Genomic DNA, 18,369 nt, shown 5'->3' on the forward strand with positions numbered 1-18,369 from the left:
ATTAAGAGAACATCCCTGGTCACCCCTACTGCCTCTGATCTGGCGGATTCACTAAACACATGCTTTGTTAGTAAATTATTGTCAGCGTTGTAGTGTACCCCTGGCTATCCGTAAAAACAATTAAAAAACTAGAAAATTGTGCTGTCGGGTTTTCAAAATATAAAGAATTTGAAATTATTAATACTTTTACTTTTTATACTTAAGTACATGTTAGCAATTCCATTTAATAGTGATACTTAAATATATTTAAAACCAAATACTTTGAGACTTTTATTCAAGTAGTATTTTACTGGGTGACTTTCACTTTTACTTGAGTCATTTTCTATTAAAGTATGTTTACTTTTACTCAAGTATGACTTGTGAGTACTGTTTCCACCACTCATAACACCTCATTCAGGTTATCACCTGTCTAGTCTCTTTACAATCTAGTCGCTCCGCTCTGCGCGCTATCATTTGTTCTACTCTACCTGCTTTTATTTTAAACCTGTCTTTTTTTGCGGCCTACGCCCTTCCAAATGGCTTCCTTGCTGAGCTAATGAGGTTCCTGGATTGGCTACTATGAAACCAATGAGGGCGCGGTTAACATTGTGGATCCCGGGAGGTTGTCGGGATAAAAAGTTTGCGGTGGCGGCCAGAGCGAAGTTTGGAGAGGGGGATATTGTTGTAAACGTGTATCCGTGAGAGTATGACCGACGCAGAAGCGCAGAGCGCCCCACCGTCGGCTCCGGTGGAAGAACAGCCACAACCGGAGAGAAAAATTATAGGTAAGTGAAGTGGAATTACTAGTGACAAAAATATCTTCCTTGACAAAAGTTAGCATAATTTGTGAGCGTTATAAATTTGTGGATTTACCTATGCGTCATGGCCACGGACTAAAGCCAGAACATGGCTGTGCCTCAAATCATTGCTTAAAATATGTCTGTAGGGCTACAGATTGGGTGGTTAGAAAGTGCGTATGTTTCAGTGACTCCTGTCGGTTTTGTAACTCTTGGAAGTTAATCTATGGGAGTAGCGAACATTGTACACCCAGGTCAAGTTGTGCTGATACTAAGCAGTTTTTGGCGTTTCGTTTCATGTTCCACGTGCCTCCATGTTTTACGCAAGGACTTGGCTGAATATCATTTTATTAAATGCTTACTCCATTTTAAGACGGACATTAATGTTGATACAAATATATTGTTCAACAAGAGCATATATTTTAATTGTGAGACTAAAAGTAGGACATTTGCTAAACTGACCCCTCGTAGGTTTGTGCGGTTGGTAGTGTGCCGGGCTGTTTAGATGCACACGCGTTATCAAGATTAATTACTTAAACCGACATTTTGAGTTGTCGAGTATGAACGTGGTTGAATGTAGGCTAATGGTGTCACAATATGACCCTAATTTCACCTCATCAAATGTCACGTGTTCCAAGGGGGAGGGAGTTTGTTCACAGGTGAACGTCATCTTGATCAGCGATTGACGTCTGATTTCACCACCATTGACCATTGAGGTCAAAATGTTAACGTGACGATCAAGCATTGACAAGTGAACTGGGCTTTCATTAAATGTTCAGTGCGCATTGGTGTAAATTATTTGACAAGTTTCCGTTAAATGTTCAAATTGAGGTGTCAGTTGCCATTGATTTGTTACATCAACAAAGTTACTTGGTACGTTAATGTAGGCACTTCATCAACTCTCTACAATGTTAAAATGGTAACACCACAACTCTGCACAGTAAGCACAACTTGTCCCACTTGACATAGTCAGTAGGTTTCTAGTCAAGTATTGTTAATGATTGGCACAATCACGGCATGTCCTGCAGCCTAGCTTGAACCGTTTTGGTTGATTAAAGTTGCGATGAGGGAGAAATGTATTAGGTCGTATGGTAGACGTTCCCTTTCAACACCTCACATGCAGCTTCACAATCATTGAGTCTTTCTTTTGACTTGACTTTGATGTTTGAGACGGTGTTTAATCAAGCTGTTGTTGCAGCCACCGCAGTCCAAGGCACCGTGAAATGGTTCAACGTGCGCAACGGATATGGCTTTATCAACAGGTACCCTGCTATGTGCTAGAATGTGGTTGTGTAATGTGGCTGTCAGATGTGAAATTGAAAAGTACACTAATTAGCATTTAATTTGACACAATTCATACGCTCTGTAGTACTGGTATGACATGTTAACATGGCTATGGCTTGATCATTTTGGATTTGTCATAACTGATCATTGTCCCCCCCCCCCCCCAGAAACGACACCAAAGAGGATGTCTTTGTTCATCAGGTAAGCCCAGCAAGATAAAGTCAGAGTCGCAAAGAGCACCTGCTGCTTCATACCACTGGGTTGCATTCATTAGTGTGTATCTTAGCAAAACGTTTTACAATGTGAAATGAAAACAAGGGTTTCTTGTTGGACAAGTTCAGGCAGTTCATCCCCGTTTTAGAATGTTATATTCTGTTTGGTGCCTAGTGAATACAACCCTGTATCACATCCAATCCATCTTTTTAGACTGCCATCAAGAAGAACAACCCCAGGAAGTTCCTTCGCAGTGTTGGGGATGGGGAGGTGGTAGAGTTTGACGTGGTCGAGGCCGCCAAGGTAGGCAAACCTGTAAGGACCATCTTTTTTTTCACCCACCGTATTAACAAGTCTTAAGGATAGTTCAGCCCAAAATAAAACTTTAAGATCTTTTTGTGCTTTTTACACAGTCCTATGCCAATTTCAGTTTCAGGCCATTGTGTAGCTGCTGCCTTATGCGTTTGTTACTTTTCAAATTAATTGCAAATATTAGCTTTTTGGTGTGAACTATCCCTTTCATTTGAGTCACTCAAACTGTTTGAATTGCAAATCATTGTTTTAAATATCTCTCCTACAAGCTCTCTCTCTCCCCCTCTCAGGGCTCGGAGGCAGCCAACGTGACAGGGCCTGGTGGTGTTCCCGTTAAAGGCAGTCGGTACGCGCCCACCAAACGCCGTTTCCGCCGGCGTTTGTCCTCTCGCAGCCCCAGGCCCGGTGACGAGAAGGGCGACGGCACCTCAGGCCCCACTTCGGAGCACGGAGGAGAGCACGACGGAGAGCGGCCCGGAGACAGGCCCCCACCGCGCCGGCGCAGGCCCCGCCGACCCAGACAGGAAGGGCAAGAGGTGATGAGTAGATGGATAAAAAGCTGCAACCCCACATGTTTAAAGTCCGTTCTCCATTTTGACTTATTTGAAGAGGAAAAAAGACCAACAAAGTAAAATGGTGAATGGAATTTACTGCCACTGTTTCCAGGAAGTTGCTTCCGCCTGTACAGTTCCTAAATGGATGTCCCCACCCTAAACCCTACCCTTACCTTAACTCTTTTAAATTTAAACTTCAATGGGGTGAAGTCAGTTGGGATGTCCCAAGGGTTCCTTTTAGACTTTTCCATTCCTAAATGTTTGCAAATGGAGGCGTAGTTGAGGATTGGCTCTCCCACCTGTGCATATCAGTTGTGTAATCTGTTTTCCCTCCTGAAGTGTTGTGTGGTCTGTTCTCTCCCCAGGGCGAGCCAGGTGAACAGGAGGGAGGCGCAGAAGGCGACCAGCAGAGGCCTCCACCGCGCAGGTTTAGGACCCAGTACCGCAGGTGAGACTGATATGGCATTTTTGTGTAGGCTTTTTTATGTATTTGGGATGTTCTCATGTCAATAGATCTTGGCAGTTTGTGAATGACTTTTTAGCCCATAGGCTATTATTCCAAGACTTGATGGAGTAGTTGTGGCCTATTTGGCTGTAAATTTGACTTTGTCCCATGCTATCTAACCTTCTCAGGCCATTCCGTCCTCGCCCACCTCCCGGGGAGGTTCAGGCGGGTGCTGCCACCTCAAAGGGCCAGGTAGCAGAAGGGCAGGAGGTGGTGAAGGAGGCCCAGGAGGGCCAGCAGACAAACCGGGAGCAGGCCAACGAAGACGGCCAAAAGCCCCGCCGACAGTTCAGCCGCCGCAGGCAGAGGAACTCAGAGTCTAACTCTGTCTCTAAAGTGAGCGGCTCAGTGCTTCCTATGTCATGTTGCAATACAAAATAATACAATAACAATATTATGTTGCTAAGTTTCCCCTCTGTTCATATCTTAGGATGGGACAGAGAAGCCTGAAAAGCTAGCCTCGGAACCTAGCACTCCCCTTCAGACAGCCAAGCCAGCCGACCCCAAATCCTCCCCTAAAGGCTCCCCCAAAATGTCCCCCAAAATGTCCCCCAAGTCCTCCCCCAAATCCTCCCCCAAATCACCAGAGGTAAGAGGCACCCTGACGTCTATTCAATACTCCCTCTTGCTTTTACTAACTGGTCTTAACTTGGCTATTTTACTGTAGGTATTCTTGCATGTAGTCATTATATTAATATTGACTTAGTTATGTTCCAACAGTTTTTTACAAAAGGGTCCTTTTTTTTCAGCCACCTGCCACGACAGTCCCGCAGACACAGAATGACGCCCATGATGAGACTGTGTAACGTGACCCTAGACAAGAGGTGGGACCCCGCTCTAAACTGGCGCAGCCTTTAAGGGTTTGGGTGGAGGGTTGCGCTTCTTGCATTACTACCGAAACTGCGACGCGGCTATCTCGTAGCTGTTGTCACTAGTATGTGATATTTAGGTACTTTTTCAACGTATGGGTTTTCAGAGGAAGTGCACGAGTCTTCTGAAGGATGGTCAGCATCTGCGGTCCGAATGTGTAACCGGGTGTTAAAAATGCTTTTCCTTATGACTTTATATTTTTGGGATGTTTGTGTTCAATGAAAGCCCACCTATATTGCAGGTGTAAATTGGTCGCCAATTGAAGGCTGAAACCCTGTGGGGCCCACTGCCTGTTAGAAGTCTTAATTCTTGGCATTAATTGTGTTCTATTGGTTTAAGTGTAAATGTCTCTCTCCCCTTGTCCTCTGTCGGTCTTTGCCCCCTGCCTGTCTTTTTTTCACGTACCTGCCTTTCTCCCCTTATCTTCTCTGCCCATCTGTCTCTCTCCCCCTGTCGCTCTCTTTAGGTTCCTAGGGAGGGTTAGCTGGGGGACCGAGCCCCTCTCACCACACCCACCACTGTGCACTACTCTCCAATCCACCCCCCCTGTCCCATCTTACTGCCCCCCCCCCCCCCTGACTTGTCTAGCTAGACACTGCATATGGGAGAAGGATGGGAGAGAGGGAGTTGCGTGTATTCATAAATGTTAAAATACGCCTAGAAAGATCTAGAGGAAAGAAAGTATTTAAAAATCTGCTTGGATGCCCAGTTACTCCACAAACCCCCAGCTAGTTTACTTTAATTGACTGAGAATGGGCATGAGCAGTAGAGGACCCAGCCGCTCTTTTAAGTTCGATGATGTGGAAAGCGAAGCGTGTGTGAGGGTAGTGGTCCAGGAGTTGCGACGATAACCTTGCCACCCCCCTAGTTTCTAACATGCTGCAGCCCACACCCTATTTGGAAAATCAAGGCCGGGGGTTGGTTTAAAAAAAAAAATACGTTTTTGTTCTACTTATTTTTGTATGTGCTTTTCTTTTGGAGGGGATTATGTGCAATGTCAGTATCTAAATGTCGATAAATGTTTGCAAAAACCACAATGCAGTCATGTCTTTAATGTCCACAATACACAGTCCAGGAAATGTAAAACATGTCTGCCTTGAATCTCATTTTAGTGGGAGAAAACCAGAGTAAGTAATTCTTAAATTCCAACTCCAGTAGAATCTGAAAACGTAGCATCAGACACTTGATAAAAGCTGTAACATTAAATTGCAGTATATTTGTATTCAATATGACCCTTTTCTCGGGATGGTAGTAACTAAAGTCTCACTGAAATGTTGGGGCATCAACATGCTCATGTTTGAAATGGGAACAATTGTCATACAAACCATACAGGATACTTTATCAATATTCACACTTCATATAAATGACAGATTCTCTGTGTTCAATACAAATCTTCAAAGACAACTGTACAATCACAACCAGTACGTACAGAAGACAGCACATGTGTTGTAGTTCAGGGACAGATTGCTGATGCAGTAGCAGTCAAACCAACCAAATCAACTAATATTGTGCACAGCCCCATAGAAACCAAAGACATACTCATATTGGAGTGGGTAAAGTTTGAGTATTTGAAGACCCTTGTACCATTTTGTTTTTTTCACTCAAACCAGCACGCTATATACATTTAAGTACTAAATACATTTGCGCTCTTTAAAAGTAACTTCTCTGTAGGCTGTGCAATGAGTCATGTTAAAGATGTCAATCTTGTGAAATCAAGTTTAGGGACACTTCCAAATGGGAAGTGGGTTGCTAGCGGTAGACTGGTTAGCCCACTGAGACAAACTTACAGTAACTCGGAAATAAATCACTCAATGCCACACACATAGCTTTGCTCACTAAAAATGTACATGGGTTTCCACACTAGCTGTTATTGTAACCAACTATCAATCTGAAAACTGCTGACATTTTTGTATATAAAGTGCAGGAATACCTCCAAGCCCCTCTCTCCATAGAACATCTGTGCGCAGTCTCAATCAAATCTCCATCCCCCATCAGCATATGTACACCCAGGCGGGGGTAATGCCTCAAAGTTCAGGAACCTTATTATTGTTCCTGATCATCCCCTCTATCACCCATTATGGGTTGCCCTGGTAATAAAAATCACTCACCCGCCACCCTTTCTGGGGTATGTTAAGTTGGTGCAATGCTTTAATGTTGCACAGCCTTTTCCTCGAGCAACCCATTCCTGTCAACATATCTCCCTCAAGCTCCATTTCCCAACTACGGGCCCAGTTCCAAATCCATTCCACCTCCCTAACCCTTGACCCACACGCTAACCTTGCTCGATATGCTTAGACACAACTCAAAGGATGTTTGAATTAGGCCCAAACCCACCCCTTAGTACCCAGTTGTAGCCCTCTGAGTTTTCCTGCCTAACCAAGAGTCTGTCTGGCCTCCTCAGCCTGCCCTCCCCAGTTCCCCCATGGGACCCCATTAGTCAAGGCTTCCCTCCCCCCCGAGGTAGTCCAGCTCTGTACTCCGCTTGCCCAGCTCCATGTCCAGGTCCATCATGGCGGGTGGGTGCTGGCTGAAGGAGGCGGAGATCTGGTCGAACGTCTTGCCCCGTGTCTCCGGCACCCGGAAGAAGGTGAAGATGAGGAAGAAGACAAGGAGCACTGCAAAGATGAGGAAGACATAAGGCCCACAAAGCTCCTGTGGAGCGGGAGGAAGGAGAGAGGGGGAGGGGGGCATATATTCATTAGTGTATCATTGAGAAGACATTTACTCATCAGTCCATGTCTTTCAGACACCATCCAATCCAGAGTATATCAGCTTCGCCTATCATTAAAACCAATACTAAAGTCCTAAATGAAGGTTCCTGGTCAAAAGAAAAAAAAACACACAAAGGGATCACTTACAGCGAGATACTGGAAGCCAAAGCCAATAATGAAGTTGGCCGTCCAGTTGGAGAATCCGGCCACGGCCATCGCAGCGGGCCTGGGGCCTTGGGAGAAGAGCTCAGCCACAAAGAACCAGGGGATGGGGCCAGGCCCCACCTCAAAGAAGGCCACGAAGCCAAAGATTGCCAGCATGCTGATGTAGCTCATCCAGGGAACACTGTCCTGCCAAGGGAAAGGTGGTGATGGTTCAGCCAGAGGTACATGAATAGAAATAGCCATACCACCCATTTTGGCCTCTGTTTTGAATGGGGCGCCCCTTCTAGTATTTTATTTCTATGGGTACATGATTCCGTGAATGGGCTAATGAGTTTGTTGCTATTCATTAAGGACTGACCAATAAGGCAAGAGCTATCGTCATGACAATAGCACAGCCGCACATTCCGGACAGCCCCAGCATGTGTAGCGTCCGGCGGCCAGTCCTCTCCACCAGGAAGAGCTGTTGATTGGACGAGAGCAAGATGACAAACAGGTAACAACAGGCCTGAATCATGTTCACTCATTTCTAATTGAGACAAAACTTAGCAGATGATTCTGACCGAACCTTTCCAACTGGCGTTTGTCTCAAACCTCTACTCTGGGACCCCCAGCCGTTCCATGTTTCTTGCACCTGATTCGACTTGTTAACTAATCATCAAGACCTTGAATTGGTTAATCAGATGAGCTAGTTCAGGGCTACAACAAAATTGTGAAATGTCTGGGGTCCCCGAGGAGAGGTTTGCGAACCACTGGTCTAAGGCATTCTCCAGTCTGGTTTGGTCATGGATAAAGACTATTGTAAGTGGGAGCTTTCTCTACAGAATGAAAACATAAAAGTGAAGCTGATGATTTAAAGAGGTGTTTTCATTTTTAAAATCAAAGGTCAACCCTCAACCCAGCCAAGACAATCAATAAATTAATCAACAAATCTGACCTTTTTGGATGAAGGCAGAAAGACTAAAGGCTCTATTATATCTGAAGCGTTACAGATGGTACAATATAAATGTAAAGGTAATTTCGGATTGAGCCGAAATATGCAGTGTTTATCGTGAATGCAGACTAACGTGTGAACATTGACCTTTAAATATACCCAACTTTGTAACTGTAACTTCCACGGTATGGATTGAATAGAGCCCTAGGTTGGGATAACCTCATCCCACAGCGCATATAAACCTGGGACATCAACGATTTAAAGTTGGCCTTAGTGGGAGTGATCTATAGAATTCCTAGAGTGACCTTACTAAGTAAGGTATTTATCATCATTTCATTTTAGTGAATCACAAGACTGCGAGGCGTGGCACCGTAAACAGAGTTGCACAAGACATGTACAGAGAAGGGGCAAGGTGTTCTGGGAGATGATTAATTGGTAGATTAAGTTGGGAGTTTCTTCCGTTCTGTATTGGCTCAGGAAGGCCAAGTTTGAATTGTTGGTTCACTAGACTCTGCGCATGTGAGCGGGAGTGTCTGGGAACGAGATTAAGGTTGGGTCGACCCACTACGTTATCTTGTTTGTTCAGTGATAAAGGTGTACGTGTTAAACAGTAATGGAGGTGCCTGGAAACAGGGCCTGCTTGTGTACCGAGACCACGGTGAAGGCACAGTTGACCACGCCGGCTCCTATAGTGGCGTAGACGGGGCTCTGGACCCCTGCCTTCTGGAAAATACTGGTGGAGTAGTAGAAGATCTGGAGAGAAGATAAGAGGATGGTTGGTCATGGAATGGGGTCAAGCTTGAAGCAATGTAATTGTGTTTCTTTGTCATTCTTTCACTGTTTGATGAAATCTAAGGACTCCAGATATAGAATGTATTTGAAAATACTCATCATCAGGTGATACACACACCTACTGCACTCCCCTGCCCTCTCTAGTACTCACAGCGTTGACCCCAGAGAGCTGTTGTGAGAGCTGCAGCAGGATGGCGATGATGATGGGCTGCCGGTACATGGGGGAGCGGAAGAGCTCTGCGATGGACACCTTCCTCTCCATGTCCATCCTCCTCTTCTCCTCCTTCATCTCCGCTAGCATATCCCCCACCTCCTGCCTCCCGGTCAGCCTCCTCAAGCCTGGTGAAGAGTGGGAATGAGAGTCACGCTGAGCGGAGAACTTCGGATGGGTTTTGGGGTGTGTTTGTAATTCAATCCCTGCTCCTGATCTACTTGTAGTCCTCTCCAATCAATCAAAAATAGGAAAGGAGATAAGGGAGGAAAGGAGGCCACTAGAAAGTGTTGGGACGTGGCCGGTCGTGATCCTCACCGCTCTTGGCGTGGTGCTCCTGGCAGCGGATGATGTAGAGAAAGCGGGGGCTCTCGGGGCAGAAGGGCAGCAGCACCATCTGCAGGACAGTGGGCAGAACGGTCACACCCACCAGCACTGGCCACAACTCCTCACTGCCCAGCAAAGACTCCAGACCTAGGACCTAGGGACGAAAGAGAGAGAGGAAAGGAAAGAGAAGAGTGATGAAGATAGGACAGAGAGCGTGAATGAGAGAGAGAGATCATTAATGCAGGTTCAGATAGTAATATATTGTGTAGAACAAACAAGATTCACTGTCATGTTGTTAAAACATTGTTCAAGCTCAGCTTCTGTACCTGTGCTATGAGAATCCCTGTGACGATCGCCAACTGGTGGAGCGTGCCCAAAGCACCTCGCAGACTTGTAGGCGCTATCTCGCCCACATACATGGGCACTAGCCCTGATGCCAACCCTGGAGGAAAGATCATTAGGCTAAGGTTCAGAAACTGGTATGCCAAGGTCTGGAGACAAAAAAAATGAGCAGCGAGTGATTCCTATGAACTATTTCACCGGTTATTGGAGTTTCAGTACTATTCATAGAAAATAATATAGGCTATCTACTGCACCACTGAAAAGTATCATTTAAGTCTACAGGATGAGTGCTCACCACAGTATGCACCGATGACGAAGCGTCCCAGGATCATCATCTCAAAGGACCGGCTGATTTTGGCCATGCCCATCAAACCTCCTCCGATGAAGGCAAACAAGTTGTTTATGAGCATGGCTTTCCTCCTGACAGAGTACAAAGGAATAAATACGTTTTAATATTATTAGTAGTCATAGTTTACAGAAACACTTTATAATTGTGGTTTATAGGCCTTCGACTGTTCTATAATGTATCCTCTAGATGGCAGACTTACACCACAAAACAGACACTGTTACAAATTGTCATAAGGAAAATATTTTGTTTCTACAAGGAACAGCTATTGTCACTCCTTAAGAGTCACCCGTGCGTCAATCTAAGTAACCTAATAATTAAATCCCCATCAAAATCCGTCAATTTAAACTGGAGCTAACAGATTTAGCACGTACTGCGTCTCAACCCACCGCATCCGCCTGTCGACCTTCCACGACAGCGGTGGAAAGTGGCTGAGACAAAGCGGTGTTTGTCAGACCATGATGAGACAAACCGAAAATCGGTCTTCTCCCGAACACTTTGGCCTACAAAACTAATATGAGACTCGCACGAACACGATTGTGTTCTCCATTTTGCTCTACATCCCCCACAAGTGTCACGGGACTCGTTTGAAGGGACCCATACAATTGAATGGAAGTATGGAGGGAGTTCTTATATCTTAGATATAAGATCTCCTAGATATAAGACAGACACTTCAAAACCTTATGATACATTTTTTGACTGCCTTTTTTGCCGTTTATGAATGGGTTATTCTGACACTATCTATAGAGAATCATGTTGGATCTGACTGACACTATCTATAGGGAGTGACTGACTATCTATAGGGAGTGACTGACACTATCTATAGGGAATCATGTGGGATCTAACTGACTGACACTATCTATAGGGAGTGACTGACACTATCTATAGGGAGTGACTGACACTATCTATAGGGAACCATGTGGGATCTAACTGACTGACACTATCTATAGGGAATCATGTTGGATCTGACTGACACTATCTATAGGGAACCATGTGGGATCTAACTAACTGAAACTATCTATAGGGAACCATGTTGGATCTGACACAAAAACACCACTAGTTTCTTATGAGATTTTAAGATGGTTAGCAGAATAGTCCCCACAAAAAAATATAATGCGCAAAAGGTCAACAGCACGCGCCGCTAGGCCGCATGTGCATTGATTGAAACAAAATACAGAGAGGCTATATAGTTTAAGACCATCTGCTCTAATTTGCTCACGAAACAGTCATTCAAGAAGATCTAAATGCATACGCATTGGCGGTTCTAGTATGTATGGCTCCCTTCAGCGCCCCCCGCCAAAAAAATTGACCATTCTGCACGACCTGTAATTTTTATTCCGACATTTGAAACAACACAAATAAATAATCCTAACATTTAAAACTATATAAATGTAAAATAATATATAAAAAAGAAGACTCGTAAATATAAAAAAGAAGTAAGGAAGACAAATATAAACAAATTGTATAAATACAAAGAGAATCAAATTATTACACTATCAATCAATCAATAAATCAAATGTATTTATAAAGCCCTTTTTACATCAGCCGATGTCACAAAGTGCTATACAGAAATCCAGCCTAAAACCCCAAACAGCAAGCAATGCAGATGTGGAAGCACGGTGGCTAGGAAAAACTCCCTAGAAAGGCAGGAACCTAGGAAGAAACCTAGAGAGGAACCAGGCACTGAGGGGTGGCCAGTCCTCTTCTGGCTGTGCCGGGTGGAGATTATAACAGTACATGGCCAAGATGTTCAAACGTTCATAGATGACCAGCAGGGTCAGATAATAATAATCGCAGTGGTTGTAGAGGGTGCAACAGGTCAGCACCTCAGGAGTAAATGTCAGTTGGCTTTTCATAGCCGATCATTCAGAGTTAGAGACAGCAGGTGCGGTAGAGAGAGAGAGTCGAAAACAGCAGGTCTGGGACAAGGTAGCATGTCCGGTGAACAGGTCAGGGTTCCATAGTCACAGGCAGAACAGTAGAAACTGGAGCAGCAGCACGACCAGGTGGACTGGGGACAGCAAGAAGTCATCAGGCCAGGTAGCCCTGAGGCATGGTCCTAGGGCTCGGGTTCTCAGAGAGAAGAGAGAGAAAGAGAGAAAGAGAGAGAACTATTGCTAACAAAAAACACACAAATAAATTGAAATTGCACAAATCCTATATCACATAAATACACAAATAGAGTAACACACTTGTAAAGAAGATAACCTGATTATTCCAGTATTGCACTTCAAACAAGAAACACACAACTTGCACAACTGCCATCTAAACCCTTACCTTTCTTGCCTTCCTTGATGCAAAGTCATCAATTACATTGTCATAAGAAATATTCCCAGCAATTGCATGGTTAATACTGATGACAGCAAGGCCACTAAGGCGTTCCTGTGACATGGTGGACCTCAGGTAGGATTTGATGAGCTTCAGCTTTGAAAAGCTCCTCTCTGCTTCAGCTACGGTCAATGGAAGAGTAAGACCAATTCCGAAAGCGGTCCACAAATTTGGATACATTTCTGAGAGCTCCCTATCGTGTATAAATATCAGCAGCTCAAGCAGGGTCATGGTCTTCGATGGAAAGTCAGGCGAGTTCTTCAGTTCCTGTGCAAGCTCTCTGCCATCCAAGTCTGAGTGTTCTTTATAGTGCAGTGTCATACTAAGGGCCTCACATTGTTCTGTCAGCTCCTCATTTGAGAAACTTTGGAAGGTTGACAGCACTCCAAACTTCTCTCCCACATTTTCCAACGTGTACAATTTTTCCCGAAGGGCTGTCCATAACGACATTGAAAAATGTCACATCCATCTTCTTCAAGGTATCACTCAAAGGCTTATCAAATGATTCGTATGAAAAGTGACGGTTTGTGGACCTCATTCTTTTCTGCCTCTACATTCATACCCTCGCAAATATCCTTGGCTGAAGTTTGTGCAGTCATAAAGCCTGATGCTCTGTAGTTGCTGAGACCTCTCTCTGTCTTTCTGAGACGACTGACTGCAACATCCACATGCACACTGGGAGACGGCATCAGCTTGCTCACATGTTGGATCTGGCTCAAGATGTCATACCATGCCACTGTACAGATGCTGAAGCGGTATGATCCCACCTCCTCTGACAAGGACTGGGCCTCAATCTTTATTACAGGGTCTTTGGTTTGATTCCTCGCCTCTCTCACCGCTGCTGCCTGATACCTCAGTGCCTCTCTCACCGCTGCTGCCTGATACCTCAGTGGCTCGACACTCTTAACTTTACTTTCCCACCTTGTCTCAGTCCACATCTTCAAAGTGATGTCCACATGTTTTTTTCAGGATGGCCCATCGTTGTGTGGAGGCTGAGAACAAGGTGTCTGTTTGTGTAAGATGCCAAAGTAACCTGTGGCATCGACAGAACTTTTAGCAGCATCAGCCACAACCAGGTTCAATGTGTGAGCTCCACATGGCACAAATAGAGCTCTTGGATTCATTTCCAGGAGTCTGGCTTGGGTACCTTTGTTTTTGCCTCTCATGTTGGCCCCATTATCATAAGACTGTCCTCTGCAGTCCTCAAAATGAATTCTTAGCTAATCTTTTGAGAATCAGGGATGCCAAACGTTGGCCCGTGGACTCCTCTGCCTCCAAAACTCCCGTAAAACGTTCCTTTATCTGGGGCTCCTCCTTCAGGGACACAATTCTAATCACAACTGACAACTGTTCAGTGTGGCTGACATCTGAGGTGCAATCTAGAATGATAGAGAAGAATTTTGACAGCTTGATGTCACTCACCATTATTGAAATGCTGCTCAACAAATGAATGTAGTTCATTCTGTATTTGGTGGCCAAGGTGGTGTGACTTGAAGTCCCTTTTTGGACACGGTTAAGGTTCTCTTTCATGACTGGATCAAATTGTGCCATCAGTTCAACCTCTTTGAGGATATTTCCATTTGATGGAGAGTACAGTGTTTCTGTGTGTCCCCTTAGTGCCAGATTTCTAATTGCCAGAGACTGCACAATAGCAGTCAGATGTGTCAACACCTCTCTCCATCTCATCCTCTCAGCCTCCATAAGTGCCATCACGTGCTTATCAATTGTTTCTTTCAGAATACACCAACTAACTTCTAGGGATTTTTTCAACACTCAACAAGGTCTTCCTGAAATACGGGTGGTGGCAACTTCTTCTATCATTCTCATTCCTTGGGAAAGCAAAGTTAGGTGGTACCTCACTTGGTCCTCTGCAAACTAGTTGTGTCCGAATTCTGTCAGTGAGAACTGAAGGCCAGTCAGTAGGGTCTGTAGACAGTGGTTCATATTCAGCAGCAGGGTCTGTAGACAGCGGTTTATCCTCAGTAGCAGGGTCTGTAGACAGTGGTTCATCCTCAGCAGCAGGGTCTGTAGACAGTGGTTCATCTTCAGCAGCAGGGTCTGTAGACAGGGGTTCATCCTCAGCAGCAGGGTCTGTAGACAGTGGTTCATCCTCAGCAGCAGGGTCTGTAGACAGTGGTTCATCCTCAGTAGCAGGGTCTGTAGACAGTGGTTCATCCTCAGTAGCAGGGTCTGTAGACAGTGGTTCATCCTCAGCAGCAGGGTCTGTAGACAGGGGTTTATCCTCAGCAGCAGGGTCTGTAGACAGTGGTTCATCCTCCGCAGCAGGGTCTGTAGACAGTGGTTCATCTTCAGCAGCAGGGTCTGTAGACAGTGGTTCATCCTCAGCAGCAGGGTCTGTAGACAGTGGTTCATCCTCCGCAGCAGGGTCTGTAGACAGTGGTTCATCCTCAGCAGCAGGGTCTGTAGACAGTGGTTCATCCTCAGTAGCAGGGTCTGTAGACAGTGGTTCATCCTCAGCAGCAGGGTCTGTAGACAGTGGTTCATCCTCAGCAGCAGGGTCTGTAGACAGTGGTTCATCCTCAGTAGCAGGGTCTGTAGACAGTGGTTCATCCTCCGCAGCAGGGTCTGTAGACAGTGGTTCATCCTCAGCAGCAGGGTCTGTAGACAGCGGTTTATCCTCAGTAGCAGGGTCTGTAGACAGTGGTTCATCCTCAGCAGCAGGGTCTGTAGACAGTGGTTCATCTTCAGCAGCAGGGTCTGTAGACAGGGGTTCATCCTCAGCAGCAGGGTCTGTAGACAGTGGTTCATCCTCAGCAGCAGGGTCTGTAGACAGTGGTTCATCCTCAGTAGCAGGGTCTGTAGACAGTGGTTCATCCTCAGTAGCAGGGTCTGTAGACAGTGGTTCATCCTCAGCAGCAGGGTCTGTAGACAGGGGTTTATCCTCAGCAGCAGGGTCTGTAGACAGTGGTTCATCCTCCGCAGCAGGGTCTGTAGACAGTGGTTCATCTTCAGCAGCAGGGTCTGTAGACAGTGGTTCATCCTCAGCAGCAGGGTCTGTAGACAGTGGTTCATCCTCCGCAGCAGGGTCTGTAGACAGTGGTTCATCCTCAGCAGCAGGGTCTGTAGACAGTGGTTCATCCTCAGTAGCAGGGTCTGTAGACAGTGGTTCATCCTCAGCAGCAGGGTCTGTAGACAGTGGTTCATCCTCAGCAGCAGGGTCTGTAGACAGTGGTTCATCCTCAGTAGCAGGGTCTGTAGACAGTGGTTCATCCTCCGCAGCAGGGTCTGTAGACAGTGGTTCATCCTCAGCAGCAGGGTCTGTATACAGTGGTTCATCCTCAGCAGCAGGATTTGGTGGGGATGCTGCTACAGGCATTTCTAATGGACATTAGTTTACACACATTATTCACAGCATTTATACTGGTGGAACATCCCACATACATACCCAGTAATAATAAAATCATCATTGTTACCTACAAAATGGAAACTTAAAACTTGGCAAAGGGAAATGATTTATTTTGTTTATGTTATACAGGTATGCACACATAAACACATGTACGTGTACCCACACACACACCTGTAGAATCCTGTTGGGGAGAAGTGGAAGCAAATGGGTCTTCATCCTCATCCTCAGTCTCAGACAACATTTGTGAAGACACCTGTGTGGCTGAGGAGGTGGATGGCTCTTCATCTTGAGGCTCTGAGATAATTTCTGAAGAGGCCTGTGTGGCTGAGGAGGTAGAGATGCCTCCTCATCCTGGCCAGTGCCAGAGGGTGCTCCAAAATATTTCAGAAGTGCCCCTGAATTTTCATTGAAATACAGTATATGAGTCTGACACCCTAAATACATTTGTTGCACAATTAAATATACATGTCATTATGCACAATTGATCAAACTTTCAGAATAGGAACCAAATGAACCATACAACCTCCTCGTCTAATTCTAGGCATAAGACACCCCTTAAGGCTCAATATATCACAAAAAATACAAAATATCAGCATAATATAGACGTATTTTAAGTTAGCCTACATTGGAAATTCCCCTTACTGAGCTCAGGACCTAGTCAATACAATCACAGAAAACCTTTATGATGTCACCTCAATGAAAGTTAACCAAATCAATAATGTGCTAGTTAGGTTGTAATCGTTCTTCTGCAGGCTACACACATTATCATGATGAAACTGTGTTAAATTATATCCAATGTTATGTAAGCTAGTTGGACAGAAAACGGAATAATGTCCCCCTATGTGTAATAGGGGTGGCAGGTAGCCAACTGGTTAGAGCGTTGGGCCAGTAACCGAAAGGTTGCTAGATCAAATCCCCGAGCTGACAAGGTAAAAATCTGTCATTCTGCCCCTGAACAAGGCAGTTAACCCACTGTTCCTAGGCTGTCATTGTAAATAATAATTTGTTCTTAACTGACTTGCCTGGTTAAATAAATAAAAATAGAAAAGCAAGCAACATAGTAACATAGGCTAACAAACATAAGTGTTATACTAGCCTATTACATGCATAATATTATACTCATAAAGAGATGACATAGCTGCAAACCTTTATCTTTTGTACGTTTCTCCTCTTCTTCTTTCCTCTTTTTCCTAAACTTGGCACCTGATGGCTTAGACCTTTTCTTGTCCATTTATGCTGATTTGGCACTCGAGCATCAATACATTACCCATCCCCCAACACTGTCAACCTAGAGTCGAGACTACACCAATTCACCTTGGTGGTGTGCAGACTGGTTTTATATTATTCTTAATGATTTTGCACAAACCAGAAAAAAATGTAACAATTTGTCTGTGACCTATATATATTTGCAGTTTTATGAATGAATTGTGGTTCATTTGGTAGGATTTCATAGTGTGACTGATTTTACTAATTGCATTAGTACTGTACAAAGTTAGAGGTGCGCAATTTGATAGATTCCGCCGCTCCCCCTACCTCGGGCTTCCAGTGGGTAGACCTGAGGTCAACCTACCCCTGCCCACCTCCCCATCTTGTACTTCTGAGTGGGAGACCTTTCCAGGCAGTAGCTCACAAACTAGAATCAGGGCGCCCACTCCGACAAGGTTAATTGACCCACAGTCCCATACGGTGACATGATATCATTGACGTGACGTGCAAACGAGCAATAGAAAACCGCTCACGCAAAATGTCAAATTCACCATCTTGCCACCCCCCCGGGTGGCTGCCCATGTTGCCCATACCTAAATCCGCTACTGTGCATATGCAAATGCTGCCAAATGTTTCATTCATGTAAGCAACACTGTCCAGTTAATGTCCTGCAAAATCATCCTGTTGTCCTGCATTTTGAGGTTTTTAATGTGGTCACCCTAGCGTGTGCATGCGTGTCTGTGCGTCCGCTTTCTCGTGTCTGAGTGTATCATCTCCCCTACCTGCCCAGCCATTCTGAGATGACGCCCACACAGAAGGAAGAGATCATGCCTCCTATAGAGAAGATGGCCACCGACAGGGACCACAGAGTGGTGAGTGTAGCGGTGGGAATGGGCTGTCCATACCGGTGCACCCATGTAGCATTGTAGTCCGCCTCAATGATCTGGAAAGGCAGGAGAAGATAGACGAGATGAGACCATGACAAGACAACGGGGAGACAGATCCAATAGAGCTAACATTTTTCCTTAGTTATAGCAGGATGACTGTAACCTGGTCCCAGATCTGTGTGTGCTGTCCCAGCATGACAGGGATCATAGGAGTTGGTAAGACAGCACAAACAGATCTGGGA

At 45.2% G+C, this 18,369-nt stretch overlaps 2 protein-coding genes across 5 annotated transcripts in view; one reads left to right on the top strand and one right to left on the bottom strand.

The window, feature by feature from the left end:
• The first annotated feature begins 592 nt into the window (after window positions 1–592).
• LOC109906568 (Y-box-binding protein 2-A) lies at window positions 593–5,548 on the top strand. Of its 4 annotated transcripts, none has more exons than XM_031792143.1 (10): window positions 593–764; window positions 1,975–2,038; window positions 2,228–2,261; window positions 2,487–2,576; window positions 2,876–3,121; window positions 3,505–3,587; window positions 3,773–3,980; window positions 4,075–4,233; window positions 4,394–4,468; window positions 4,981–5,548. In XM_031792143.1, the coding sequence occupies exons 1-9, from the start codon at window positions 686–688 to the stop codon at window positions 4,448–4,450; spliced, it is 1,020 nt and encodes a 339-aa protein (XP_031648003.1). In that variant the 5' UTR covers window positions 593–685; the 3' UTR covers window positions 4,451–4,468; window positions 4,981–5,548. The 4 variants fall into 4 exon arrangements, with proteins under 4 accessions (XP_031648003.1, XP_031648000.1, XP_031648001.1 ...); XM_031792140.1 differs by having other exon boundaries at window positions 602–764; window positions 2,487–2,588; window positions 2,855–3,121; XM_031792141.1 differs by having other exon boundaries at window positions 609–764; window positions 2,855–3,121.
• Window positions 5,547–18,369, bottom strand: part of LOC109906567 (solute carrier family 2, facilitated glucose transporter member 4) — a 34,389-nt gene continuing 21,566 nt past the window's right edge. The window contains exons 3-11 of the mRNA XM_020504319.2: window positions 18,023–18,183; window positions 10,289–10,413; window positions 9,978–10,093; window positions 9,643–9,805; window positions 9,265–9,452; window positions 8,970–9,074; window positions 7,749–7,850; window positions 7,373–7,576; window positions 5,547–7,166 (exon numbers count right to left, since the gene is read on the bottom strand). Coding sequence (XP_020359908.1) covers window positions 6,948–7,166; window positions 7,373–7,576; window positions 7,749–7,850; window positions 8,970–9,074; window positions 9,265–9,452; window positions 9,643–9,805; window positions 9,978–10,093; window positions 10,289–10,413; window positions 18,023–18,183 — 1,383 coding nt within the window. The 3' untranslated portion in view covers window positions 5,547–6,947. The remainder of the gene's footprint in view (window positions 7,167–7,372; window positions 7,577–7,748; window positions 7,851–8,969; window positions 9,075–9,264; window positions 9,453–9,642; window positions 9,806–9,977; window positions 10,094–10,288; window positions 10,414–18,022; window positions 18,184–18,369) is intronic.

Source organism: Oncorhynchus kisutch, linkage group LG16 (assembly GCF_002021735.2).
Source record: "Oncorhynchus kisutch isolate 150728-3 linkage group LG16, Okis_V2, whole genome shotgun sequence".
NCBI lineage: Eukaryota > Metazoa > Chordata > Actinopteri > Salmoniformes > Salmonidae > Oncorhynchus > Oncorhynchus kisutch.

Coding starts and splice junctions, on each gene's coding strand:
- LOC109906568 (XM_031792140.1), top strand. CDS start 686: ATGACCGACGCAGAAGCGCAGAGCGCCCCACCGTCGGCTCCGGTGGAA. Junction 2,039..2,227: donor GGATATGGCTTTATCAACAG/GTACCCTGCTAT, acceptor CCCCCCCCCCAG/AAACGACACCAAAGAGGATG. Junction 2,262..2,486: donor AGGATGTCTTTGTTCATCAG/GTAAGCCCAGCA, acceptor CCATCTTTTTAG/ACTGCCATCAAGAAGAACAA.